Here is a 27,980-nt window from a genome sequence, read left to right on the forward strand (position 1 = left end):
AATATACCGTTCATATATATGTATATTTAATATACCATTCATTTATTTGTATATGATAGATATTTGATATACCATTCATATATATATGATAGATATTTAATATACTGTTCATATATATGTATATTTAATATACTATTCATATATATGTATATTTAATATACCGTTCATATATATGTATATTTAATATACCATTCATATATATGTATATTTAATATACCATTCATATATATATATGATAGATATTTAATATACCGTTCATATATATGTATATTTAATATACCGTTCATATATATGTATATTTAATATCCCCTTCATATATATGTAAATTTAATACACTGTTCATATATATATTTAATATAGCGTTCATATGTATGTATATGATGATATTTCATATACCGCTCATATATATGGAGGGTTAAGATACCATTCATATATATGTATATGGTAGATATTTAATATACTGTACATACATATTTAATACACCATTCATATATATGTATATGATGGATATTTAATATACCGTTCATATATACTAGTATATATGATGTATATTTAATATACCATTATACATATGTATATGATGTATATTTAATATACCATTATACATACGTATGTATATGATGTATATTTAATATACCATTGATATGTATATGTCGTATATGTTGAGGTCCAATGTCCCCCCCCCCCCCATATTTAGCTCCAAAGGCAACCGTAGCCCAGCGCTTATTGTGGTAGAGAAGAAGAAGAAGAAGAAGAAGAAGAAGAAGAAGAAGAGGAAGAAGAGGAAGAAGAAGAAGAAGAAGAAGAAGAAGAAGAAGCATTTCCAGGCTTGCACTTCCCTCCTGTGGCGAGGAGTGATAATTCTGATGAGGAATTATGATCCAGCAGGAACGTGGAAGTTCTTGTGTGGCTTTGGAGGATGGAAACAATGATGGCTGCTAATGAGTCAGCTTCATAGATGATGTTTGCATCTTCCAGGTACCGTGAGACTCAAACGCTCCTCTGCCAAGTCACTAAACCTTCTCACGTTAATGAAAATCAAGACCACATTGGCCGTGTGTGTGTGTGTGTGTGTGTGTGTGTGTGTGTGTGTGTGTGTGTGTGTGTGTGTGTTTGTGTTCACTGATTGGCTCTCATTTAAGTAGAAACAGACTGAAGAATGATAATTGCGCCTAATAGGATGGAATTCCTTGGGCTGTGTCAAACAGCAGTCGCATCGCAGGGCTTCTTCGGAAAGGGCTTCTTCGGAAAGGGCTTCAGGTCAATTGAAAACACACACACACACACACTACACACACACACACACACACACACAGGGTCTACAAAGGTAAAAAGGAGATCATCCTGGCATTTGACTTGTGCGACGAAGCCAAAATGATTCTTTCTTGCACGTTTCCTGCATCAAGTCGCCAAGCGGCGACATAAAAGACTCGGATGGGCAGGAAGTAGCGAAGTAGGACGCCTACTGGACGCCTACATCCACAACCAAAGTATCAAACTCGGGCCTGCAGGCGGACATTTGATGCGTCCCGTGGAACTGCTTGATGAAACGAATAGGTTGACCTCAACAATCTGCATTGAGTATTTCTGGCGGTATGAACGACTCCTCTGAGTGAAGTGTCAAAAAAGTCATAGTATCAAGTATTTGTAGTCAAGTATTTGCCCCCCCCCTTCCCCCCATTTCTAATGTTAATATGAGTCTATCGCTTATCCTGGGTGCTGGAGCCTATCCCAGGTGTCTTCGGGCAAGTACACGGGCGGGCTACACCCTGGACTGGTGGCCAGCCAATCACAGGGCACATATAGACAAACAACCATTCACACTCACATTCATACCTATGGACAATTTGGAGTCGCTAATTAACCTAGCATGTTTTTGGAATGTGGGAGGAAACCGGAGTACCCGGAGAAAACCCACACATGCACGGGGAGAACATGCAAACTCCACACAGAGATGGCCGAGGGTGGGGAAAGACAAAATAAGAAGTTACCACTTCCACACAAAATAGGAGGAGAACTCATTCATTCATTCATTTTCTACCGCTTATCCTCACAAGGGTCGCGGGGGGATGCTGGAGCCTATCCCAGCTGTCTTCGGGTGAGAGGCGGGGTACACCCTGGAACTGGTGGCCAGCCAATCACGGGCACATATAGACAAACAACCATTCACACTCACATTCATACCTATGGACAATTTGGAGTGGCTAATTAACCTAGTATGTTTTTTTTGGAATGTGGGAGGAAACCGGAGTACCCGGAGAAAACCCACGCATGCACAAGGAGAACATGCAAACTCCATACAGAGATGGCCGAGGGTGGAATTGAACCCTGGTCTCCTAAGCTGTGAGGTGTGCACGCTAACCACTTTACTACCGTGCAGCCCCTGAACTAAATGAAACTTTGATTTAAAAAAAACTCAAATCACCTTAAAACAATATCTTCTCATCTTGGAATTTCATGACTTTTCCGACATTGACCCCGCCATCAGAAAAAGGGAAATGTTGCCTTTATTCCCATTTCCATGGAAACGCTACAATAAAAGGCAAAAAGATAGAAAGATCCCAGCGGTCAAAGGGAGTTGGGATCTCGGTCAGGGTTGGTTCCTCACCACAGAACACCAGAACGTCTCCAACCACACCAGACAGGCAGTCTTCTCCTGGACCGCCTTCCATCAGACCCCAGTGACCCCAAGGCTAAGTCCTACCGACTTGGGCGCCCAACTGGCCAGCAGCTTCCCAGCGATCCCAAACACCATGGACACATGAGATGGGAAATAAAGACAACAAAAGGGAGGCAAAGAAATCCCGTTTGAGGAAAAATGCTTTGCATGACGTAAATCTACAGGAAGAGGTTTTCGTACTCCACTGCAGCGCCTAGACGCGGCTCAGCTGAACCTACCAGAGTTTAACGATCTGCAGTGAAAGTGTAGCGGTGCATGTAGCGCACGTATAACATGGTGCATTTACTCCAGGTACTTGGCAGCCATGCCGTCTGATTAGGACCAGACCGAGGAACGTCATGGCGTCCTGATCCATCCCATCTCTCTTCCAGAGGGACAGCGCTGCCGCCCATCAGTCTGGACGCGCTGCCAAGGTCCTGCGCAAAACGCTAACAGGCTCCGCTCGGGCCCGTCCGTTCACATGCACAGGAAGGCCCAAAAGAGCGGCCGTTGCGCCAAGAAAGCTTGCAGGAAACTCCTGCGAGAGGCCAAGAAGAAGCGTTTCATCATCTAGAGGTCTGGAAGCTTCCATCAAGATCATGGAGGCGAGAATGAAGGATGAGGCCTGTGGCAGCATCCCAGGAGCTCAGCAACAACAATGGGAGCCTTGCTAGGATGCCAAGAAGCATCACTGCTGGTCTGTTGGCGCCACCTAGTGGTAGTCAGGAATATCTTCTCTATTGGAGACAATGTGGACAACAACACCAACAAAACTCAACATTATCTTGGTTTTTGGGGGCTTTTTAGATATTTTTGGGCATCATGAGCCATTTTTCATCTGGCAGTGGTCATTATTGACACCAAGACCTCATCCTTCCCAGCGACACGTCTTCCGATGACGAAGCAGTGCCTGGGGACTGGCCGGATGAGGTGGCTCGGGCGTCGGGTCAGGATGCCTCCATGGGAAGGTGTTCAGGGTACGTCTGCCCAGTTTCTCAACTGGTCTAGGAACACATTGGGATCCCTTCTGCGAGGAGCCGGACATGGAAGTCCGCTGACCTGACCTAGCTTGGTTGAATGGGTGATTGACTTGACTTGGACTCAAACCAGACTTGAGGAACACTTTGGATGGCTTTGGACTCGACAATATGAAAAACCTGCAGGTCCACTTGGACTTTGGCATCAATGACTCAGGACTTGACTCGGTCTTTAGTCTGAAGACTTGATGAATGTTCAGTCATTTCCGGCAAGACAAGACGTTTAATTCGGTAAACACTCAACCCTGCTTATGACTTGTAAGGACTTCAAAACTTATGACTTCAGACTTGACTTGTCCCGTCTCATCATGACTCCAGACGGGAGATTAGTGACTTATATACTAGTGTAGGTTTCTGGCCTAGGCTTGACCCCCCCATTCATGACCTTGCACTGGTTTCTATCTGTAGCATTTTTGTTTCCATGTTAATCCTCCTTGCTTCCACATTCATTGTGCGTCTTAGTTAGCGTATTTTATTTTTGCGCTATTCTTGTCCGTTTCTGCTTCAGCTTTTTCATCGGAACCGTAACATGGTAACAGCGGGTGTGCCTTGAGTAACGTAACAATTCCGCATTTAATCATAAGCCAATAATAACCTTAGCATTACGGAAAACTGCAACTGCAATCAAGATGTTTTTTAGCGAAACAAGATGATTCACTTAATGCGAAGTCCCGAAACAAGGCTGTGCGTCACGCCGTGAGTGTGACGCAAATGTTATTAGTATATATGCGAAAAGTGCTGTTTTAATTCCGATGTAAAATGGGGAAATGTTCCGATGCTGCCCGAATGAACTTTAGTATTGTTGGCCGCTGCTATGTTGCTAATTGTGATGCTACATCGGGATTAAGGAGGTAAGAGTGTCGAGGACAAAAGAATGACTTACTGAAATCCATGTGGTCGTGGGCTGGGAAAGAGGCCATTTTAAACTCGCACCCGAGCTGCTTTGATAATGAAGCTGACTTTTGATTTGAGTTTTTTTTTTTTTTTACTCACTCCGTCCCTAGCCCTGCACTGCTGCTTTTGTCCGCCAGAGGGCGCCATTTGACAGAGTTCAAGCTGCAATCTACACACAGGTCGGGAAGATGACATGAAACGCAACAGGCAGAGTACAATGTTCAATACTTGAACATATCAAAAGGTTATTTTGATAAACAATATGTTATATTTGCATTTTAGGATAACACCTACATGCAAAGCAAAATCAGCTGATGTTAAAACAGCCGCAATCACATTAACGCTGCAGGGTTGAAAACAAATGCAAAGAAACTGTTTTACTTGCCACAGCAGTAGATGACATAAGAATCCAGGCAGTATGTGGAGTACAGTACAGCGGAGTACAGTGCAGTACAGTGGAGTACAGTACAAGTACAGTACAGCGCAGAGCCAGGCTGACTGTAAACAGAGCTGACTAGTCCTTCCACAGCAGCCATGCAGGTGGGGTCAAAGGGGACAGTTCCCAGGTGCCCACAGCTGGAGAGGAACTGTGAGGAATTCCAACAGGATTATTTGATTAAAACATTTGAGGCCCCCCACCCCGAGTGCCGAGCCTGGTCCTGGAAGTGGAACAAAGATGACATGACTTTGGCAAATTGCTATAGGTTGAAAAATTGCAAAGTGGACACTTCCCTGCGGAGCCCAGCAGGATGCAGCTTTACAAAGCCGGGAGGTTAAGACCTTTGCATGGGAATTCATACAATGGAGCGCGCGGTGTGCACTTTTAAATCTGTGACCTCCGCGACCTCTGCGCTGTGACGTCACATGACCTGGAAGGCTAGCGTAGCCGCTCAGCTACATGCTCATGAAGCTAGAAGTAAATATGCTGCCGGCGCACAGGTATGCGTTCCCAACCACCGCCACAACCGTCACGTTCTGTTTCTGTTGCACTGCTGCCACCTGTCAGATGTTCGATGCCTGCAGGGGCGGAGCCATGGGTTCACACCTGCAGGCAATGACTCACCCGCTATTCTTAAGCATGGCGGAAGGACTCATTGGGTGCCAGATTGTCCTCATGTCTGGTTTGGTGCTTTTGTTCCACTTTGCCTATCCAGTCTGTATTTGTTCCCGTTTGGATTCCCCAGCAGCGCTCCCAGTTCCTCACCTTTGTTCCCTTAGATTTTCCCTGCTCCATCTTTTTCCTGGCAGCGCTTTGCCCCATATTAACGTTTGGACTTTGTATTTGTATTCTATCCTTGTGTGTGTTTTGACTCCTAAACCTTTTTGTTCAGCTCGTGTCCTCTCTGCATTTGGTATCCAAACTCCGGCTATAGGGCATTCCATGACACGAATCCCAAAGCAGTACACATACAACACGGTGAAAAGTGAGAGCAAAGCGGTTAAAAAATAAATAAAGACAACGTTGTGCAACAGGCTGTGTGACTACACAATATTTACTTTGGTGGGCTGCAGCCCGGCACGCCTTTGCCAGCGTTATTTCCTAAGACTGGCCCACCGTCACTGGCCACAACATTAGGCACGGACCCACCGCAGCACGTTACGACTAATTAGGTGTGGATGAACTATGGGATCTTAGAAACGTATGACCATGCCAACTCCAACCACTACAAACCAGTATATTCCTACACCAGTGGCCCTCTGGCGCCGCCTGATGTCTCATTGGATCGTATTTATCAAGTTGACCAGGCAATTTTCCGGCTTGGGAGTTTGTATCAGAACGATAACAGACTGAAGGACGCCTGTGTGAAAGGGTACTACCTTTTTCCCCTGGGTGGGGTTCTGTATAAAGAAGACCAACATGAAACTGGGGAATGAAGTTGAACAGGCAATTTTCTGGCTTTGGAGGTAATATCCGAGCCACAACAGAGGCAGAACTGCAGCTGTGTGAAAGGGTACTACCTTTTTCCCTTGGGAGGGGTTGTGTATAAAGAAGACCAACATGAAACTGGGGAATGAAGTTGAAAGGCAATTTTCTGGCTTTGGAGGTAGTATCAGAACGATAACAGACTGAAGGACGCCTGTGTGAAAGGGTACTACCCTTTTCCCCTGTGAGGGGTTCTGTATAAAGAAGACCAACATGAAACTGGGGAATGAAGTTGAACGGCAATTTTCTGGCTTTGGAGGTAGTATCAGAACGATAACAGACTGAAGGACGTCTGTGTGAAAGGGTACTACCTTTTTCCCTTGGGAGGGGTTCTGTATAAAGAGGAACATGAAACTGGGGAATGAAGTTGAACAGGCAATTTTCTGGCTTTGGAGGTAATATCCGAGCCACAACAGAGGCAGAACTGCGGCTGTGTGAAAGGCTATTCCCTTTTCGCACCGCCTTTAAAAGCACTTTTTGGTTTTGGTTGTGTATGAACAGAAGGACTACGGACTTGGGGGGTGAAATTGACGAGGCGATTAAGGAAAAAAGCCACAGCAGAGGCAGAACCGCGTCTGTGTGACGCGAGAGGAATCACGTTACACCATCTTGAGAGGAATCACATTACGACACACCGCCATCAACACTCAACTTGAAATATTCTAAACATTAGAAATGATAATAAAAACGTACTTTATAACCATAGCTGTAATAACAGGCCTAGTACTCTCTCCGGTTGAGTAAGAACATATGTGAAGTGGACACAGGAGTTTATTCCACACCACCCAGTGACTGTAGCCGGCTGCAGCTGATTGGCGACTTCTTTCCACGCCTTGACAAGAGGGCGGAGATTAGAAGTCACATTAAGGAACAGAGGGGGCGCTTGACATGAGACAAAAGAAGCGTGGACTCTTTCTGGAAAGCAAGAAGCAGCAGGAGGAAGAAGTTTTGGAGTTTTAAGTAACTTTTTTTTTGGACGCGAGAACCGGAAGAAAGAGTCGTAGAGTGAAACAAAAAGTCGCCAAAAGACTCAAAGTCATCACTTTCCTCCCTGACAAGCTCCACTGCTAAAGTAAGTGATATTTCCTCCTTAAATGTGCCACAATGTGATGGGAAAGGGCAGAAAAAGTTTGGCCCTGAACGCAACTGGGCGAACCGGCTCTGTCTTTCTCTCTCTCTCTCTCACACACGTGGCGATTCAAATTCAACTTTATTTCAAAAATGTTGCCTTTCGGGCCCCATTCTTGGACGAGGAGATGGTTTAACTTGGAAGATGGGAGGGAAAAAAGTCTCAGGTTGCGTGTTATAGGAAGTGCGCGGGGGGGGGGTGATTTCTGAGCGCTAAACGAACAGCACAACTTTTAAAAGCTTTATTTGTATGCCTTACATTCACACACACACACGCAAACGAGTTCGATGTCGGACGTAAAAGTAGCAGTTTGACAGGGGGGGAGATAACCATGTTGCCTTTACTGACTCCATGGAAATTCGGGTACTTTAACTTTTAACTTTAAGGTCCACAAGCGTCAAGTCTTAGTAATAAGACTTAATAATAAATAATGTTCCATAATCGAAACTATCCATTATAAGTACAATGATTTGTCATTTAAACGACTGACGTTGCTATTGCTAACTCGGTCAGAAAGTACCACTATGATGTTTTAATGGCTAACGCTCATATTTAAGCGGGTACACTTGTGCTTTCTTCTTTAGCCAAAGTGCCTGAACCCCCCAGCTGGTGTTGTGAGTGTATTTAGGGAGCCTCCTCTATTAATAGCCGAAGAGTTGGCTCATGTGTTTGCATGCTGTATATTACGAGCATGGGCTGTGCACGTGAACGTGGCAGCAGACTCTGCCGAGGAGTCCGCTCCAGACCGTCCCCGCAGGCGGAGTAACCGGACCCCGCCGGCCCGAGGCCCTGCCCGCGGAGAGACAGCTGCTCTCAGCATCGGGGCTCCGTCGCGGCTTTTCAGTACTTCGGAACTCCTGCGGGGTTTGGTTTATTTTCTCGGAAACTAGCGAAAAGAACGCGTTTTCTCTGCAGTTTTGGGTGTCCCGCAGGGTACGGCAAACATGAGTGGTCGAGGTCAGAAACATCCCGGTGGGGAAGCCTGGATGGGAGCACCAACAACAGGACTTGAAAGGGAAAAGTCATCATAATCATAGCGGTTATCACAATAATCCATCTATCTATGCCGGTGCTCCATATGCGTTAGCATTTCTCATTTTGCCCCATCTTAAAGTCAAACACTTTTATTACTATTTAACTACTTTATTATTTTACTCTATGAATCATTTCTCTTGCTTCTTACATTTGATTTCACTTCCACGTATTCCTTATAACTATTATTGTACCGTATTTCCTGTAAAGGAAGGGAATCGTTTGACGACGTGAAGCCTCAAACGCATCATCACCTCATTAGATCATTACACATTTGTCCATTAGCATTAGCATCTTTTACAAACAAACGTACGTTAAGAAGTTTAAGTGTTGTATTTACTTCCCTTTTGTTGACTTGTACATTAGCAATAAAGATTTGACAGATTGACTTGAGTTGGATACTTGTGTTGCTACCTGTGCTGTAAAGGATGAACATAATCTTTCCGAGGGACGTCAAATCATACATTCATGCTAATTGCATCTTAGCTAAGGAATGTCTTATTTTTAATGGAGGACATTTTATTTGATGAGCATTTCTACCGGATCTCATTTTCTTGACACGCCATCTAAAATCATATTTTAATGATGAGGATTATAAAGCTACTGTAAGATTGCATCATTCAGCTTGCCGTTGGGCTCAGGTAGTTCAGGAAGTAGTTTCCTTATATGGCCGTCTCTCTCTCACACACACACACACACACACACACACCCATAAAAACAAACACACACACACTTCACAGTGCTGCGACAGTTGGTCTCACATGTGTCCGTCAACCCAAAGCTGCCTCTTGGCGTCCTGAGCTTATTTGTGAGTCTTTGTTGTGGGTTGACCTTCACGGGTCATAACAACATGAGCGCCCCGTTACAAACGTCACACACACACACACACACACCATTTGGACCTCGTGCCGCCAGTGTGTGAAGGGACAAAAGAGGCGGGAAACTTTGAAAAGAGATAACGCCGGCTCCACGTGGACGTATAAATCATGCGTGTGCAAAACGCCAACATGCCAAGTAGAGCATGCGAGTGCGTGTTGCTGAGCATGCTAAACATGCTATACTGGTATACTGCTATACTGGTATACTGCTATACTGGTATACTGCTATACTGGAACCATCATCCATGCAACATCTCAGGTGACACCGTGGCTGCTGTGGATTTCTGCACTGCTCCCATCTCATACGTATATATGTTCATACTTATATGATGCCATATCATATGTATATACACCTATATGATGCCATATCATATGCATATACACCTATATGATGCCATATCATATGCATATACACCTATATGATGCCATATCATATGCATATACACCTATATGATGCCATATCATATGCATATACACCTATATGATGCCATATCATATGCATATACACCTATATGATGCCATATCATATCTATATACAGTATGTTTATACTTTTATGATGCACGTCATATCAGACAGACAGTCATATCATAACAGAACGCCTTAAATTGCTAATGAACTCCTGATCGGCTACTCATGTCTGCCCCATTGGTGGGTAATGACGTGTTAATGGCAGTGCGTGTGCGCAGTGTCAAAAAGTGTCTCTTCAGCCCGCCGGACTGCAGATAATCACATTACACGCTTGTTTCATGCTCACATTTGGACACACAAGTGGGGCACACACAGACACACACACACACACGCACACACACAGCAGAGCGTCCCATGAGATCACATACGCTTGCACACTTGAAGGCGCTCATTAGAAAAGCTGCTTGAGGCCAAAGAATTCCCTCCCTGTCTTCCCACCCACTCCTTGCTTCTGGAACGCCAAAAGAAATAGCTGCTTATATTATATTTGGAACGCTGCTTCCAGCCGGCTGTGTGCGTGGCAGGAAGTTGGCGACGAGTGCGGGTCATTGACGCCCCAGGTTGCAGCGACCTGTCATATGTGCTGTGGTATTATTTGCTCCGCGCGTCATGTGTCACATGGTGCGTTTATGTGCATAACCTTTCAATTGTGGTTGATCGGTTGCTGTGGCTGGGAGATGCTGGAAGGATGTCTCCTCTTCCCACGGTGGTGCGTTCACATGCAAACGTTGCCTTTACGGACTTCTCTGCAAGCGCAAAAGACACAAAACAGCAGGCGTCAAAGCGGGGCATACGTAACAATCACTCACCACGGGGGGCCTCGTTAGTCACACGATTAATTCCTAGCCATGTTTTAGGTGGGGAGAATCAAATATTTAGAAAAAGCTGCCAGCACATTAACATCATCTTTAGGACAAAACACACACACACTCACATAAATACAATATATTAAAATTAGGTAGGTTGGTTGGTTGGTAGGTAGGTAGGTAGGTTGGTAGGTAAGTTGGTAGGTTGGGTGGTAGGTTAGTAGGTAGGTAGGTTGGTTGGTAAGAAGATAGGTTGGTTGGTAGGTAGGTAGGTTAGTTGGTAGATAGGTTGGTTAGTTGGTAGGTAGGTAGATTGGCTTGTAGGTTGGTCGGTAGGTAGGTAAGGTGGTACTTTGGTAGGTTGGTTGGTTGGTAAGTAGATAGGTAGGTTGGTTGGTCGGTAGGTAGGTTGGTTTGTAGGTAGGTAGGTAGGTTAGTTGGTAGGTAGGTTGGTTTGTAGGTAGGTAGGTTGGTTGGTTAGTTGGTAGGTAGGTTGGTTTGTAGGTAGGTAGGTTGGTTGGTTAGTTGGTAGGTAGGTTGGTTTGTAGGTAGGTAGGTTGGTTGGTTAGTTGGTAGGTAGCTCGGTAGGTAGGTTGGTTGGTTAGTTGGTAGGTAGGTTGGTTTGTAGGTAGGTAGGTTGGTTGGTTAGTTGGTAGGTAGGTTGGTTTGTAGGTAGGTTGGTTGGTTAGTTGGTAGGTAGCTCGGTAGGTAGGTTGGTTGGTACGTAGGTTGCTTGGTTAGGTGTTAGGTAGGTAGGTTGGTTGGTAAGTAGGTAGGTTAGTTGGTTATGGTTGGTTTATGCCACGTGATTGCTAATCACCCACACCTGGGATGCACCTCCCACCACTCTGCTAAGGGCAGGAAACACACACACCTTTAGAGTAGTTACCAAGGAACTACTGAGTAGTGGTTATGGTTAGGTTCATACCCCATAACTACTCATTTTGTGTACCAGTAACATCCTTCCCCTTTTTTTCCCACAGCACAGCGATGGCGCCATCTCTCCTCCAGGCCTACAGGAGGCGCTGGTGGATGGCGGTGACGGCAGTGATAGAGAATCTGCTGTGTTCCGCCGTGCTCTTGGGCTGGGGCTCACTGCTCATCATGCTGAAGCGAGAGGGCTTCTACTCGCACCTCTGCTCAGGTGGGCCCACTCGTCTCTGTAGACACCGGCTTTGAGACTCCGTAGAAACCGGTTTTGATTGGCGCGGCCAAAGCCATGGGAATACACGGAGAAATCAAATCAACCAACCGCGTAACTCCCTCCACAGCCAACGACTCGGTGCTGGTGTCTTTGGGCAACTCCTCGGACGGCGAGGTGGAGGAGTGGCTGAGCTGCGTGGACCAGGAAGAGATGCTCAACTTGGGCTTCACCATCGGCTCCTTCCTGCTCAGCGCCACTACCCTTCCACTCGGGATCCTGATGGACAAGTTTGGGCCACGCCCCATTCGCCTGACGGGCAGGTAATGCTGATTTGCAATCAGCAAATAACATTTATGAAGATGGCTGATGAGGTGCTTAGAATCTCCCTCGGCCATCTTTGTGTGACGTTTGCGTGCTTTTTTCCCCCATCCCAAAAACATGCTAGGGACATTAGCCACTCCAAATTGTCCATAGGAATGGTTGTTTGTCTATATGTCCCCTGTGATTGGCTGGCCACCAGTCCAGGGTGGACCCCGCCTCTCCCCCAAATAATATTTCTAATGTATTCTAGTAAAATTACTGCTCTTTTTTTTTGTTAAATGTTATTTTTAAACTGCTGATAAAAAGTCCGGGCCCCACTTTGGACCCCCGTGGGTTAAGTAGTAAACCGGCTGTCTTTGACCCCCACTGTGGGAATCCATGCTACCCACGTGGAGTAAAGCCAACGCAGGGCGTGATATTTCATTCTTTCGTAGTGATGGCGTTTGTGGTAAAAGCAGACCGATGACATTCCCAAACCAGGAGGGTGGGGCGTGTCTTTTGTGTGTCAGTCAATGAACGTAGGTGGGGCGCTTTTGTGTGTAGGGTGTACGAGCCAGCCAATCACAGATCTTGTATATTTTTCTCATGATACTCTGAGTCATCACTTCATGAAACTTTCTTTGATTACAGCTTTTGTTTTGGTTTTTCCTGCATCATCATGGCCGTGTCTTCCTACGACCCTCACAGTGAGTACGCACACACACACACACACACACACACACACACACACACACACACACACACACACCAGACACGAACGCTAACCTTCACGTCTATCATCGCCATGCTGCGAGGCGATGATTGCCAAGTATCAGAAGGGAACATGGCCGTCACATTGAAGCGCTCGCTAATGCGTCCCTGGCAGGAGTGTAAACAAAGTCGGACACACGGTGGGATGGCTGTGATGTCATCCCACGCCAGGAATAGCTCGGTCCCCAAGTATGTTCCACCGCCTCGCCATCAGCTGAGGAAATAGCCACCCTCCAATACAAACAACATGTCTTATTATTAGGTACGCCTGCACATTGAAATCACAGCCGATTGCTCTTAATGAGGTCACATGATCAAGGACGCCGCTAAGTGTACCTAATGTTGTGTCCGGTGAAATGCACTACAGTGGTCGGCGTGGTGTCTTTGGTGTCGTATGGCGTTGCACTCCGGAATGAAGGACTCGTGGCCATAAACACCAAGACACCACGCCGACTTTAGGCTCCTCCTCTTTCCTCTGCAGCACTCTCCGCCCTCATCTTCCTGGCGCTGTCCTTGAACGGCTTCGGGGGCATCTGCCTGACCTTCACCTCGCTCACGGTGAGACGCACAAGACACACCCTGATGATGTTTGACTGCCATATTGCTGTGGACATCCGCTACACATATCGTGGAACCTTCAGGGTCCAATTGGGAAATACGTTTTTTAAAGTCCATTGTTTGATTCTTCTTTGGCTTTTTACTCTACAAAATGTGAGCACAATTCATATTTGTGCTTCCACTTAGCAAATCAAATCTTACAGGTCCTGAAACAGCTAAACTGCCCCAGACCATCACACTACCGCCACCATATTTTACTGTTGTAGGTGCTTACGTACGGCTTGCATAGGGCATACATAGGGCTTACTTAGGGCATACATTGGGCTTACGTAGGGCTTACGTAGGACATACATAGGGCTTACATAGGGCTTACATAGGGCTTAAATTGGGCATATATAGGGCATACATAGGGCTTACATGGGGTTTAAATTGGGCATACATGGGGCTTACATAGGGTTTAAATTGGGCATACATAGGGCTTACGTAGGGCTTACATAGGGCTTATGTAGGGCATACATAGAGCTTAAATAGGGCTTACATAGGGCTTATGTAGGGCTTACGTAGGGCTTACGTAGGGCTTACGTAGGGCTTACGTAGGGCTTACGTAGGGCTTACGTAGGGCTTACGTAGGGCATACATAGAGCTTAAATAGGGCTTACATAGGGCTTACATAGGGCACACATAGGGCACACATAGGGCTTACCCATTCAGCACATTTGACCTTGGAGGTTCCATTCTCTGTGTTATTGTGGCGTACTGCTAACGTGCTCTAACGTCCTGAGGCGGGACAACCCACTTTTGAAGGATAAACAATCGGTCAGCTGTCAACAAGCGTGTCAGAGCAGCAATATGTTATGCCGTTTGCTATAACCAGCGCCACCAGCACCACGTGGCGTCCTCCAAGTGTTGACGGCGTGTGCGCCAAGTCTTCCATTACAAGTATGCTAAAGGTGAAAGGCTGCAGAAACAGAGAAATAAGAATGATGTTTAAGATGCCACACGTGGAGCTGGAGTCAAACTCATGCAGATGGTCCACGTGAGTCCGCGGTTGTGGCGCGGTGGCGCTAAAATGTCCTTTTTGCACAGCTGCTTGCGTTAAAGCGGGTGCCTGAAAGCGTGCCAAAGCCCAAAGCGTACGTGTTGCATAAGAGATATTCTGAGAAACGCGTGTTCTCGTATAGTTTTGGTAGCGGCGAGGTGTCAGCGTGGCGGCGGCGGCCTCTATTTGCCTCAGCTGAGGAAACAGTGCGTGTTTGTTTGCATTCACAGCAGACATGTGTTTTTGCGTGTGATGTGTCAGCTGCTAAGGACATTTTATCGAGCGCGCTTTATTGTTGCCGCGCCGTCCGTGTCCTGGCAAGTATTTGGGTTTGTCCTGTTCCCACAACAGCAACGCACGCGTCTTTCCATCGGGTCCTCTCCACCAATCACGGCTCGCGCTCGGCCACACACCCCCTCCCCGTCGGCGCTCGGCCCACTCACCTCTATTTCACAGTCAAGGCCACCCTTTCCCCTCTCCTGCCCCCTTCGCTCCTTCCCCGTGTCTGCAGCTAATCAATCCGCCGTCCGACCCCGCCGGACACACGGGGACGAGCAAACGTGTGCACGTGTTTCGTGCGCATGTGGGACCGGACACCACACAGACGCCAAGATAAAGAGAGTCAAAGCCGAGTATGGGCACACGCCACTGCACCAGCTCGGGGTCGGCAACCTTTACCATCAAGAAAGCCATTTTGTCACAAAACACGGCTCACCTCTAAACGAAGGTTTTAATGTAGTTTCTGGCCTCATATGAAGTACATTTTATTATCTTTACACAGCACAGAAAGCAGAAGTACACATGTTCACGTCTTCCTTCAACGTTAGCGTACCCTACGCCATCCTACGCCATGAAGTGGACACCTAAGTGGACGCTAAATACCACACATATTTAGTGTGAGTTGGGTAATACTGGATATTTCACTGACATGAGTTCCCGGGCACCCCATCCTGGGGGCGCAACCTTTTTAACTGCCGTATTTGCGTGTCATTGATTAATTATTCACCTCATCTGCAAAGTCTGTTAAATAAATAATATCTAACCGAGGAAACATAAAGCCACAAAGGTGTGGTTGGACGCTAAAAGCACGGCATCGTCTCTTGAAATAATAATAAATAAATACGGCAACTGTACTTTAGGGTTGCCCCCCCCCCATACTGTAAATATCACAAGGATAGAACTATAAGGTTTATAGAAGTATAAACCAGGGGTGTCCACAGTGTGGCCCGTGGCTGCAACTTATCGACCCTCCACAATTAAACAGGAAAACTGGAAAAAATGAGAAAAAAAACAGTAATTTTATGAGAATAAAGTAGAAATATTAGAATAAAGTAATAATATTAAAAGAATAAAAACAGTTAAAATATTATGGGAAAGAAGTCAGTGCTATGGAAAAAAACGCAAGGCGACTATTATTATTATAATATTATTATTATAATTATTATTATATTATTAGAAAAACAGCAGCAAAAAAAGTAATAAAAGACTCAAGCTGAAAGAGAAACTGTAGGAATTCTACGCCTGATCAAACCTACCTAAGATTTGTCAGATGAAAACAAGACTTCACAACACAACATAAACCAGCGTCCGATTCAGCAGTTCCTGAAGCTGCACTCTAAGCATTATGGGAACTGTAGTTCTTAAAGCCATAAACTAGCCACATCACAACGGCTCATACCCCAGACATGACGCTAAAAAGTTAGCATGGCTACTGTACAAAATGTCCAGTATCAAAGTGGGCCTGGTATGCTTGGTTGCCATCGCTAGGATACGTTTGGACACCCGTGGTATCAACATACTTTTGTCCCCGTTTGCACTTTGAATGACCGAGTGACCTCCACTGTGGTGTTGTTGTTGTTGGAGGAAGAACATGTCATGTCCTGATTGGAGGCATCCCACGCGCTCATGTTTCCCTAAACAAAGCTGACCTTTCAGTTCCCGTAAGGAGAACATTCCTCTTTAATGCAATAACCCGGCATCCATGATCAAATGGAGAGGATGAACTGGGAAGAAATTGCTGTTCACCGTTAAAGGTCAAGGGAATTAGGGCTAGCTTCCCGGTGGCTTGGTGTGGGGACTCCAGACGGCCATTAGCTAGCAAGCTATCCAGTTAGCCCTGAATTTATACATTCATTCATTTTCTACTGCTTATCCTCATGAGGTTCACGGGGGTTCTGGAGCCTATCCCAGCTGGAGAGGCGGGGTACACCCTGGACTGGTGGCCAGCCAATCACAGGGCACATATAGACAAACAACCATTCACACTCACATTCATACCTATGGACAATTTGGAGTCGCTAATTTACCTAGCATGTTTTTTTTTGCTTTTGGTGACGACCTGAGCCCCATGACCATAGGGGAGAGGGTAGGAATGTAGATTGACCGGTAAAACCAAGTCCGGTACAGCGACCGCATTACTGCAGATGCTGTCCCAACCTGCCCGTCGGGCTCATGCTCCAGTCTTCCCCAACGCTCCAGTCTTCCCCAACGCTCCAGTCTTCCCCAACGCTCCAGTCTTCCCCAACGCTCCAGTCTTCCCCAACGCTCCAGTCTTCCCCAACGCTCCAGTCTTCCCCAACGCTCCAGTCTTCCCCAACGCTCCAGTCTTCCCCAACGCTCCAGTCTTCCCTCATGCTCCAGTCTTCCCCAACGCTCCAGTCTTCCCCAACGCTCCAGTCTTCCCCAACGCTCCAGTCTTCCCCAACGCTCCAGTCTTCCCCAACGCTCCAGTCTTCCCCAACGCTCCAGTCTTCCCCAACGCTCCAGTCTTCCCCAACGCTCCAGTCTTCCCCAACGCTCCAGTCTTCCCTCACTGGTCAACAACACTTGGACTCTTCCACTTGGGGCAGGACATTCCCAATCTGAGGGTGCAACCACACTTTTCCAGCTGAGAATTACGGGCTCAGATTTGGATGTCCTGACCGCTGAAGGTCACAGCTTGATGAGGCCATCAGGACCACATCGTCCACAAATAGGGACCCTAAGCCCCCCCACCCCCACACTGGACATCCTCAACATCTGGGTTGCATCTAGAAATGATGTCCGTAATATTGAGTGACAGAGGGAACAGGCTTGACTGACAGCTGGCAAAGCGTCCAATCATGGCTAACGATTTTGGTCTGCCAAGGATACCAATGTTTTAGTCCAGGACTATATATCTAGACCCTGTTTTCTAGTCCTAGCTATCCTAGATGGCTTTAAGCAGGTTTAGGGTTACTTCTCTAATCCTTACTCATTTACACTCCGTATCTACTAGTAATACGTCAGCCATTTTTCTATCAAATTCCACTTCCCCTTGAGAATCCACTGTTGCATAATTAAGCCCCAATTTGGCCGGCAGTGCAAGCGATTAGCGCCGATTAAAGTCACTGCCAAGGTGGGACGAGAGGTAGGTGAGCGAGCCCAGCGGGAGGAACGCTTGACATCATTGGAGGTGACAAGCCGGCAGACTTTCCTCCACCGGCTGACCCTTGTGAGCCTCCGTACGTCACTTCATTCCATCGATGCAGGACGGGGAACGTAGCCGAGCTAGTCCTGCTAGTCCTGTGAGATGTTGACTGGAATAAGTTGGCTTGGACATACGGGAACTTAAGTCGGAGATGCAAACTCTCGCCTATCTTCTAGATGTCTCTACAGGCCAAAAGCCCCCTCCCCGCCCGCCCCCCGGGTGTTCTCTCTCGCCTCTTCACATCCTGAGGAAAGCGTTTTCTTTCCTGTTTACCCAACGCCATCATCATCATCATCGCTGTACTGTGTCAGCACTAGCTAGCGCTGACCCGCAAGGTCTTCCTCGGACAGGAGCTAAGAGGTGAAAAACATCAAGTTCACGTGCCTTTAGACGGGTGTGCTAACCTGGAGGGGTGCCTCCAGGTAATTTAGGTAATTTAGCTACATTAGCCACCACCAACACAATAAAAAGCCAAGTTAGCATAGCTTTCATTTCATTTCAATAGAACACTAATATAACATAATAATATAAATAATATTATTATTAATAATTTTTTTATTTATTATATAAATATTGTAATAATAATTAAATAAATAGATAAAATATAAATAAATAAAATAACATAATTAATAAAATAATATAACACAATAATAACACTCAGCAATACGCAGTGCGCTTGAACATCTCATCAGGGCACAGTGCAGAGCTTGAAAGCATACAGAGTTGTTCATGTATTCATACCATAAAATACATCATAAAGACAATGAAACGATTCCCTGGACGCAATCTGTCTATAGTGTCCCAACTCTAATAGAACCACTATGGATGCTTTGTTTGGGCACTCGGCTAGTTAGGTGCACGGTTTAGCTATACCGTAACGGAGACAGCATACGAAACTTTTTGTCGTAAAAAGAATCCGCTTGGTTGGTTAGCATCACTAATTTGTTCCAGAAGGTCCAACTGGAACTCTTACAAGTCGAGCATTATTCGAGATTATTTTGCCTCATGTGACACCTTAAACTCCACAATGTGAACTTTTTTTAGCGCATCGCTGTGTCCTACCACCTTATTACATCAATGAGGAGAACGTGGGCGCCACTTCACGTCCGGTCACGGATGTAGACGACAGAGAATACGGAGGCTGTGAGGCAGCATAACCCGTACATGTGATCTTATAATCGTGATTGACCCACTTAAAAAAAAGTAATTAAAAGTACGCGGCGTGCAGGGCGCCACAATGGGCGCTTTGTTGTGCGGACTAAGCTGCTTATTACTGTAAACAGGTCAAACTGATGTGTGAGGTCTGGTGCCAGCCTTCCTTTGCATGTTTTAATCCAGCAAGCGGTACTGACAAGTGGGGTGGAGGTATAGGTCTGGTTTTGTCGGCTGTACGGGGTCACCGTCCAGTCAGGGTACAACTTTGATGATTTTTGTCCTCATGACGCTCGGGCTAATAGTACTCGAATGTCTGGGCTCCGCTCGCAAGGTTACTGAGGGCGCAGTTGCATCACAGACCAGTTTTTTTCTTTTTCTGATATGGCAGAATCACGCATGGAAAAAGCCTGCCCTCTTCTGGTCAGAGTAGCAACTTGCACATGATGAGGACTTAGAGCAGGGGTCTCAAACTCAATTTACTTGGGGGCCACTGGAGCTAGGGTCTGGGTGAGACTGGGCCGCATCAGGTTTTACAAAAAAAACGCATTTATTAAAAACAATTTTTTTTTTTTAAACTTCACTTTGGTTCCAATTTTCTACAAGAAAAGCTCTGCTAAAACATTCCACTGTTCTCAAATATCTTACTTTTTATTTTTCTACACAAAATAAGATGAAAAAAATAAACAAATCAAGAATAAAGAAAATCAATCAGTAATAAATAAATAAATAATAATAATAAAACGGCAAATAATAAAAACTTAAGAAACCACATAGTTGGTGGGTAGACAAATGATTTTTTTCAGATTAAAATGAACAAAGCATTATTAGAGCCCTGTAGACGTGACAAAACACGACTATAGTCACATTTATACTTATTTATTTACAACATATTGCGCAACTGCAGGGTCTTGAGACACATGCTAACTCGCAAACTAGAGAGCTAGCGACCTAAACGGTAGCCTTCAAGTTATTTCCTTTCAACTTAAATAGCCAAAAACGTACCACTTCCACACGGATAGGGAGGATAACTATTAACAGTTATTTAACCTTTAACATGAACATTAATCAAACGTAATAATTTTTTCTGGGTACATGATACCATACAGCATCCATATCAAAGTTGCGCGGGCCGCACTAACATTAAACTTTCATATCAAGGCGGGGGCCTCAAACTAGTGTCCTGCGGGCCACATTTGGCCCACGGGCCGCATGTTTGAGACCCCTGACTTAGAGGAAAAATGCAGTGTTGAAGCGCCGTAAAATGGACTACTAGCATATCTTTACCGCTCAATGGAAAACTTGGGACTTTTTGTACCTGCCCACCTCCCTAAAAATTGCCACAATATGTCTTATTAATATTTGGAAAGGCTACTGGGAGTACAAACGTACATCTTCTTTCATAAAGTTCAAACAATATGAGCTATTAAAGATGCACACTTACATGTTTTGTCCTTTTGTGCTTCCAGCTGCCCAACATGTTTGGTGCCCTGAGCTCCACCGTCATGTCCTTGATGATTGGCTCCTACGCCTCGTCTGCCGTCACCTTCCCTGGGGTCAAGGTCACCTATCCAAGATCAAACACAGCAACAGTAACGGTGGCTAGTTGTGATCGTTAACAATGTTTTGTGCGTCTTGCCTCCTTCAGCTGATCTACGATGCAGGCGTATCCTTCCAGGTGATCATGTGGGTCTGGGCGGGCCTGGCCGCTTTCGTCTTCTTCAACTGCTTCCTAAATTGGCCCACAGAAGGTTTCCCCACGCCCGAGGAGGTGGACTACAGGTCAGCGTGGCGTCCAAACGCGCTTATACGGGACGGCACGGGAGCTTCGTGGTGTCATGCGTGTTTCCTGTGGCTTGCAGTAAGATCCTCACGCTGCAAGAGCTGCCGTCGTCGGACCAGAAGAGCGCTGGAGAGAGGCTGAGGGAACAAAATGGAGACCTCCAACACTCCACGGAGAAACTTCCCAATGGAGGCGATGTTGCGAGCAGTAGGTCACTAACACGCATTTGGCATGCATTAGCGACTCGTAGACAATCTAGAGAGTCGGTATTCATGATGCTGATGCGGGTCACATGACCAACAAGGAACATCTTGTGATGTTGTCTTCGAGTTATAAAACATGTATGACCATCAGGACTCTAACAACTCCCTTGTGTGGTCCTCCATCAGACGCCGTCCCGTTCCGGCGCTCCGTCTTCTCGCCCATCTTCCTGTGGAGTCTGGTGACCATGGGGATGTCCCAGCTGAGGATCATATTCTTCATGGGCGCCATGAACAAGATGCTGGAGTTCATGGTGACGCACGGCCAAGAGCACCGTCAGTGTCCCGTCCTGTCTCAAGTCTCCATATGGAGGACTATCCTGTCTCTTTAATGATTGACATGCTTTTGTTCCTCCACATTTCAGCTTCTGACCAGTTGGTCGCTGAGAGCGCAGAGAAAGGTGAGCAGCGACGGCGTCCTGCGTCCGAGCTTCGTCTTCGTTCCCTCGGTGACGTGATCGTGCTTTCTTTCAGTGAGCTTCTACTCGTCCATTTTCGGCACGCTACAGCTGCTGTGCTTGGTCACGTGTCCTTTGATCGGTTACATCATGGACTGGAAGATGAAGGAGTGTGAGGAGGAGAAGCCCTTCTCGGCAGGAACGGAAAAAAGGTAGGGGATCTTAACTAGCAGGTCTGGAGCTAAAGTGGATTTCATAATGAATTAATCCCCCCACCATCAGCCAGTCAAGCGGACCCAAGCGAGACCGTAAGATCCAGAAAGTGACCAACGCCATGAGGGCCTTCATCCTCACCAACCTGCTCCTCATCGCTTTCGGATGCTGCTCCCTCATCGACTGCCTTCCGCTTCAGGTGGAGAACGCGTCTAACTGACACGCATGTCTGGGAGGAGCTAAGCCGTGAATGTTTGCCTTTTTTTTTTTTCCTGCTAGATCCTGACCTTCATTCTCCACACCATGGTCCGAGGCTTCATCCACTCCTGCTGCGGAGGACTCTATGCTGCTGTGTGAGTTTTCTCCCGGATCCTGGAACACATGTCACGTGATAAATATCACGGTAAGCATCCGGTCCCCCCTCCCAACTCAGATACCCGTCCAACCACTTTGGGACGCTTACCGGCCTCCAGTCCATGATCAGCGCCGTGGTGGCTCTTCTCCAGCAGCCACTCTTCATCGCCATGGTCGGCCCGCTTCAAGGAAACCCCCACTGGGTGAGGACCTGATGATTGATGAGCTATCATGGCGGTTTTAGCCGCGGGAACCACTTGCATGATGTCAAACGCCAGTACTCCTTTTTAACTTCCTGTTTGTATTTCATCATTAGATCAACGTGGGCCTGCTGGTGCTCTCCCTGGCCGGCTTCCTGTTGCCTGGTTACCTCTTCTACCACCGCAGGGCCTTGGTGAGGGAGAAGAAGGCCCGAGACAAGAGGGCCGCCGGCCAGGAGATGCAAGCGCTCAACCACACGGACGCCAACGGCTACGACAAGCACCACAGCAACGGCCAGGCAGCGGTCCAGGCTTAGGAAGCAAGGATTTGGGGAATTTCAGGAGTTATTTTTTGTATGTGCCTTCATAACGAGCAGCATTAGATGTATTTGGACAATAGATATTATAAAACACTATCATACATGAAAATAGGAACACCCCCGCCCCGAAAGCCGCCCGTGTGCCGTGTGGATGCCGTGGTGTGATGTGGGGACTAACAGTGTTTATTTATTTTGTGGGGGACGTCAGAGCCAAACCAGTGCGATCCAAAGCCATACATACTGTAGGTTCGACCCGACAAGACAATGCAAAGACACGCCAGCGTCCCCGAGGTGGCCCGCCGTTACTCTGCGGACATCACGGTACTTGAAACCCTTCAAAGACAAATCATGGCTAACACCAAAGAGCAGCTTGGATCGTCGTATTGAGCGCGCAGAATGAAGTCTATATAGCGTGTGATTAATCGTGAATAATTAATCATGCTCTTTCTTCGTAAACGTCGGGATGCTACGAAGCATCTTTTTTTTAGAGACATTTCAAGCACGTTGAATCTGCACATAGGCTGGTTGTAGAGACGCCACATCTACCTCCTCCATTTCCTCCTTTGTACCGTCTCTCTGCAGCCCACCACGCCGTCTGTCCGTCCTTTTTTTTTTTTTTTTTTTTCCACAAATGTTAATTCCCAGTCCGCAAACGCCATCATCGCATCATTGTGCGGCTCACAGCGGAGCCGAATGAACCCTTGGCATTAATATTTTGTATATGAATATGACTGATATTCATGTGTACGTGTTATTGAAACACTTTGTACTGCTTTTATGCACAGAAATGAGCTAGTGTGTGTATAAAATATGTATTGAAAGTGTATTTTTTTATACTTTAGCTGCAGTAGCATTAAAGAAAAAAAAAAAAAGGGAAGCATTGGTTGGACTGGCGGCCGATGTTTTGTAGTATGCAAAGATGATTGCCTGCTTTAAAAGCCTTTTGTTGTCGTGTTGATTCTCGAGTAACAATCCTGCCAAAACTGTTGTGTAAATAGTAGCGAGGCGAGCGTTTATATAGTGCGCTGGCTTTACCATATATGGTGTGTGTACAGTATGTTGCAGTGCGTGAACAAGGTGATGCCGGCTGCGTTTTATGATAGTTTGTATGATTTAAAATAAGCCGAGAAGCCACGTGAGCTGTATTAGGACGCAGCTTGGAATTATGCAATCAGTTTGTAAAGAGTGATTTGTGTTTTGTTTTTTCTCGACTATGCATTTCCGTGTCTGTATGTGTTGAATACATGCCATCTTTGATCATTTCCTACATTTTGTTCTGAACCGTGTCTAAACTCAGTGCCTTTGCCTGGTGTCGGCGGTGCGGTGTTGATTTAGCATTCCTGCAGTTTATCAAGAAAACGCGGATCGCTAAATCCGATCTATTTCATTACAACCCATGCCACTGTTTGTTCCGAGGTAGGAAAATTTTGCTCCTGACATTTAATCAGCACCTCTGACGAAGTCCTTTGCTGTGTATTTTATCATTCATTATGTAATCCCATTGGTATTACTACTACTCTATGCTTGTCTATTAGCAGCAATCATGTTATCAAGCTGGTGCATTTCATCAACCAATAAAATGTATGAAAGAAGCCTTTGTGGAAAAGAGGTTTTTATTTACAATATCTCCAAAACACAAAAGCAAAGTGTTCTTCCCGGCTAACACGCGTTACAGCAGCGCTTCTTAATTATTCTCCGTGTTGTGTTGTACCCCTACCCGAAACTGAAACCAGGAAAATGCGACAAAATGTATTGCATACGAGCGTATTCGAGAGTGAAATTGCATGTAGAGTACTATAGATGAGTACATGTTGGTAGGTCTGCATTACAATGACTCCCCCCACCCCCTATTTGAGAAAGACTGTATTAACGACTGTATTATGACCACCCAGAAGGATTCATACAGGGGTGTCCCAACATTTCCCAGCAAGGGAAACAAGGTGAAATTATCACTTGATTCTATTATTTTGTAAAATGACTTTTCTTGTTTAATTGTAGGGCCGATCAAAAAAGGGCCACAGGCCGCAGTTTGGACACCCCTGGTTCAATTTGGAGTAAAGGTTATGTTTATGTTGTCATCTGCCTCTCAATATGTGCATACCTGATTTGTTTGGACCATAATTAAGGACTTCTCCTCAGTGGGTCGGTGGTATGGCGACAATAACAAAGTGTAACGACCCGATGTCACTGAAGGCATCTTTGCTATTGGTTGAAGACTCATTCAACCAATACAAATGGACTTTGACGGTGAATGGCTTGGCGTTGAAGTGCGTGTGTTCTAAGTCTAAGCTAGCGAACGCGCTGAAAGGAGAAAAAGTAAAGACTGTAATGGAAGTTTATTTCATTTTGGTAATAAGTTGAAATGTTCTTATAACATTGACATCCAAAGTAACCACTGCAACGTTCGTCCCTCTGCCTTTGAACGCATCACGCAGCAGTACAGTACATCAGTACCACTTCAAGGTTTAGACACCCCTTCCCTTTCAATGAGCCCAACTGCCTGGTACTGTACTTGGAATAATACAGTTCTCTGTACACACACTCGCTTACAAAACCAAAAAAAAAAAAAGAAGTCGCTTGTGGGGGGCCTATCTGAGGCTGTTGCTGTTGGGCTGTGAGCCGGCGAGGCCAGTGTGATCGGGGCTGTGGCGGTTCTGGAAGGGGGGAACCAACAGCATCATTAGGACTTTGGAGATGCAGGTTTGTGGTGGCCAGATGTGGAATTTGAAGAAGCGAGCTTAAGGTTTAAGGATTAAGAATCATAAGTGTTTGCGTTACTACTAAATGCAAAAACGCATGTCGTTTCCTCCCATTGATAAGTGGTGTCTTACGACGAGGCAGCCGTATATTCTCAGCATTGGGTGCTCTTCATTTTGTGTGTGAGTGTATTCAGTCTTTGTACCATCATACTTGAAACGACAGGATAAAAGAAGGATGTGGTCATGTCTACATGTGTCGGCCTATTAGATAAAAAGTATTCCAATGGAATACCAGAGGAACTGGTGCACAAACACACCATAAATGTAACAATACTTGCAATACGAAACGTAATGTTGGCTCAAACTACAATAACTTTCCGGTGCAGCAAGTCAATGTTATATTGTTCATATTATTTTTAAATGGCCAAAAGTAAAATAAATAAAAAATACATGCAAAAAATGATTTCCAAAAGGCTTGTATAAAATATGTTTGGATAAATCATCATTTTTCATGTTTAGTGTTTAGTCAATGTCTACAGGATGTATGGCGTCCATGTTTCCTACCTTCTTCTTTTTCTTGTCTTTTTTCTTCTTCTTACGGTCAGGATCGTCGTCCCTCTTTTTCTTCTTCTTCTTGGGATCAGTGTCTGATGGCGTCTCTGCTGTATCATCACAAAGGAAACACATTAACCGATCTAAAGAGACGTGTGCTCGTGTGTGGGGGGGTGGGGTAGGGGGGTCACATCCTACCTTGTGGCAATGGGTCCTGCGGGCGATGGTGCTTGTGCTTGTGCTTGCTCTTCTTCTTTGGAGGCTGTATGTGCATGAGTCTGTACTGTTCTGGTAGCTGGGAAACACAAATGTGGTTTGTATTATTAACTCATAGAAGAACAGATTTCCTGACTAGAACTAAAAAAAAAGGATAATGTAAAAGATCATATTGATGTTCTTCCACTTCAACCTCATCCAAACGTTGTTACGGTTGTGCTGTGTGTGTATTTGATCATTACCGGCCCGGTGTGTAGTCTGAAGCCTGTTAGCAGAGCGCCTGTTAGCGGACTGAAGGAGTTTCCGGACACTGGCGGCTTATCAATCAGCGACCGTAGCGAGCTTCCATCTTGATTGCCGGGACAATCAATCATACCTGCGGCATAGAAAAAAGGACATGTCAGCACACAACTTTATGCGAGTCATAATGCACATGTATGAGGCTGGCTAGCGGTTATGGATGGAAAGGATGATGAAGAATGCAATATATTGCCATACTTTTAAAGGGGACTTTTTACGCTCATTTTGGTCCCTTTTTATATAGAGTTGTGGACTCCTAAAGAGCAGCTACACATGATAACCCGCACAAACGGTTTCTAGATCTTCCAGAATGTGCACCTATTCCAGCTGGATTTCCAAAACGGTCTGTTTCAATATATTCCATGTATGGCCCGCCTCCGGCACAACCACTCCGCTGTGATTGGTCACATTCAGCTTGTGGAGCTAACAGCTTGTACCACAGGCCCATATCAGGAAGTCCAGAGCACTGTGACATCACAGTGAGCCACCTTCATCCCAAAATTCTTTCAGGTCTCACTTCCAAATGTACAAACCTCATTATCTGACACTTTGTCATGGTTTAACACGGGAATACAACATTCTAACTGCATTTACATGCATGTCCAACTTCTATGCTCATGAAGGCCCACCTGGTAACTCTGGTAGAAAGTTGCTGAGCTTCTCCTTCACCTTCTTCCCACAGAACTTGTTGTAGGCATGCTCCAGGTTGTAGTGTGTGATGAGGTTGGTGTTGCCCGTTAATTCGTTTCCCACTAAACACAGAGTGGACATTGTTAAGACGTCAAACACATGAACAGTGCGGTGCTAGCTCGCTAGCAGTTGGGGAATAGCACAGATGTTCCTTGCCTTAAGCTAACCCCGCATTTAAAATAGAGTCAAAACATGGGGAAATAAGTCAAAAGGATGTTTTACAAAAACCCACGCCTTACCACCATTGCGCCGGTCAAACAAATTGCAGTCATTATTAGCTTTACCACAAATGCTCATATGGTTGTGTGGCGTTAGCTGTTAGCATTGTTTACAAACTCTACCCCGGCTATTTCTCGAGTATATTCATAGCACGTCAGAATGAGACAAGTACAGTAGAACGGTACAGTACCAGGTAGTTCTCGTAGTAAGTAAAAAGGTTCATTCATGGCTCCGGACTTCCGCAGGGGAGGCCCCTCATCCCCGAGCTGCGGTGGCATCTGCCCCGCCACGGAGACTTGACTCTGCGGGAGAGGCGGCGGAGGTTTCCCTGGTCCGAATCCCATGGACGACGAACCGGGTGGTCCCTGAGTTTCATTTTGCCCGAATAAAGTTGAGAATATTTCCGTCATATTTGTCACTTTAGTTATGTTTCTATACAAATAAATGCCGGGTTCTACAGGTATACAGAAGCCTATGTTTTCATTGAAATCCAGTTAGTCTTTGTGACGTTTTTACGTAATGTCGCGAGGAGACAG

The 27,980-nt window shown here is 45.8% G+C and overlaps 2 protein-coding genes across 4 annotated transcripts; one reads left to right on the forward strand and one right to left on the reverse strand.

The window, feature by feature from the left end:
• Window positions 1-7,378: 7,378 nt before the first annotated feature.
• slc43a1a (solute carrier family 43 member 1a) lies at window positions 7,379-24,360 on the forward strand. Its single transcript, XM_058062944.2, has 15 exons — window positions 7,379-7,586; window positions 11,812-11,972; window positions 12,100-12,292; window positions 12,924-12,979; window positions 13,525-13,601; window positions 20,710-20,802; window positions 20,889-21,022; window positions 21,103-21,230; window positions 21,413-21,559; window positions 21,649-21,684; window positions 21,758-21,893; window positions 21,964-22,093; window positions 22,174-22,247; window positions 22,328-22,451; window positions 22,565-24,360. Exons 2-15 carry the CDS (start codon window positions 11,819-11,821, stop codon window positions 22,763-22,765), a joined length of 1,683 nt encoding a protein of 560 aa, XP_057918927.2. The 5' UTR covers window positions 7,379-7,586; window positions 11,812-11,818; the 3' UTR covers window positions 22,766-24,360.
• Window positions 21,932-27,979, reverse strand: med19a (mediator complex subunit 19a). 3 transcript variants are annotated; one of them, XR_013625299.1, is made up of 7 exons: window positions 27,635-27,979; window positions 27,165-27,287; window positions 26,478-26,611; window positions 26,218-26,314; window positions 26,032-26,129; window positions 22,358-22,459; window positions 21,932-22,266 (listed from the first exon to the last, which is right to left on the reverse strand). XR_013625299.1 is itself a non-coding variant. In XM_058062949.2 (6 exons), exons 1-6 carry the CDS (start codon window positions 27,852-27,854, stop codon window positions 25,357-25,359), a joined length of 735 nt encoding a protein of 244 aa, XP_057918932.1. In that variant the 5' UTR covers window positions 27,855-27,979; the 3' UTR covers window positions 24,219-25,356. The 3 variants fall into 3 exon arrangements, 2 of the variants coding, with proteins under 2 accessions (XP_057918932.1, XP_057918931.1); XM_058062949.2 differs by lacking the exons at window positions 21,932-22,266; window positions 22,358-22,459 and adding an exon at window positions 24,219-25,422 and having other exon boundaries at window positions 26,032-26,126; XM_058062948.2 differs by lacking the exons at window positions 21,932-22,266; window positions 22,358-22,459 and adding an exon at window positions 24,229-25,422.
• Window position 27,980: the final 1 nt, after the last annotated feature.

Source organism: Doryrhamphus excisus, linkage group LG22 (genome assembly GCF_037039965.1).
Source record: "Doryrhamphus excisus strain RoL-2023G ecotype Guam linkage group LG22, RoL_Dexc_Guam_v1.1, whole genome shotgun sequence".
Taxonomy (NCBI): Eukaryota; Metazoa; Chordata; class Actinopteri; order Syngnathiformes; family Syngnathidae; genus Doryrhamphus; species Doryrhamphus excisus.

Coding starts and splice junctions, on each gene's coding strand:
- slc43a1a (XM_058062944.2), top strand. CDS start 11,819: ATGGCGCCATCTCTCCTCCAGGCCTACAGGAGGCGCTGGTGGATGGCG. Junction 21,023..21,102: donor CCCGAGGAGGTGGACTACAG/GTCAGCGTGGCG, acceptor TGTGGCTTGCAG/TAAGATCCTCACGCTGCAAG. Junction 21,685..21,757: donor CGCTGAGAGCGCAGAGAAAG/GTGAGCAGCGAC, acceptor GCTTTCTTTCAG/TGAGCTTCTACTCGTCCATT.
- med19a (XM_058062948.2), bottom strand. CDS start 27,854: ATGACGGAAATATTCTCAACTTTATTCGGGCAAAATGAAACTCAGGGA. Junction 26,315..26,477: donor TCAGACTACACACCGGGCCG/GTAATGATCAAA, acceptor TGTGTTTCCCAG/CTACCAGAACAGTACAGACT. Junction 25,423..26,031: donor AAGACAAGAAAAAGAAGAAG/GTAGGAAACATG, acceptor CCCCCCTTCCAG/AACCGCCACAGCCCCGATCA.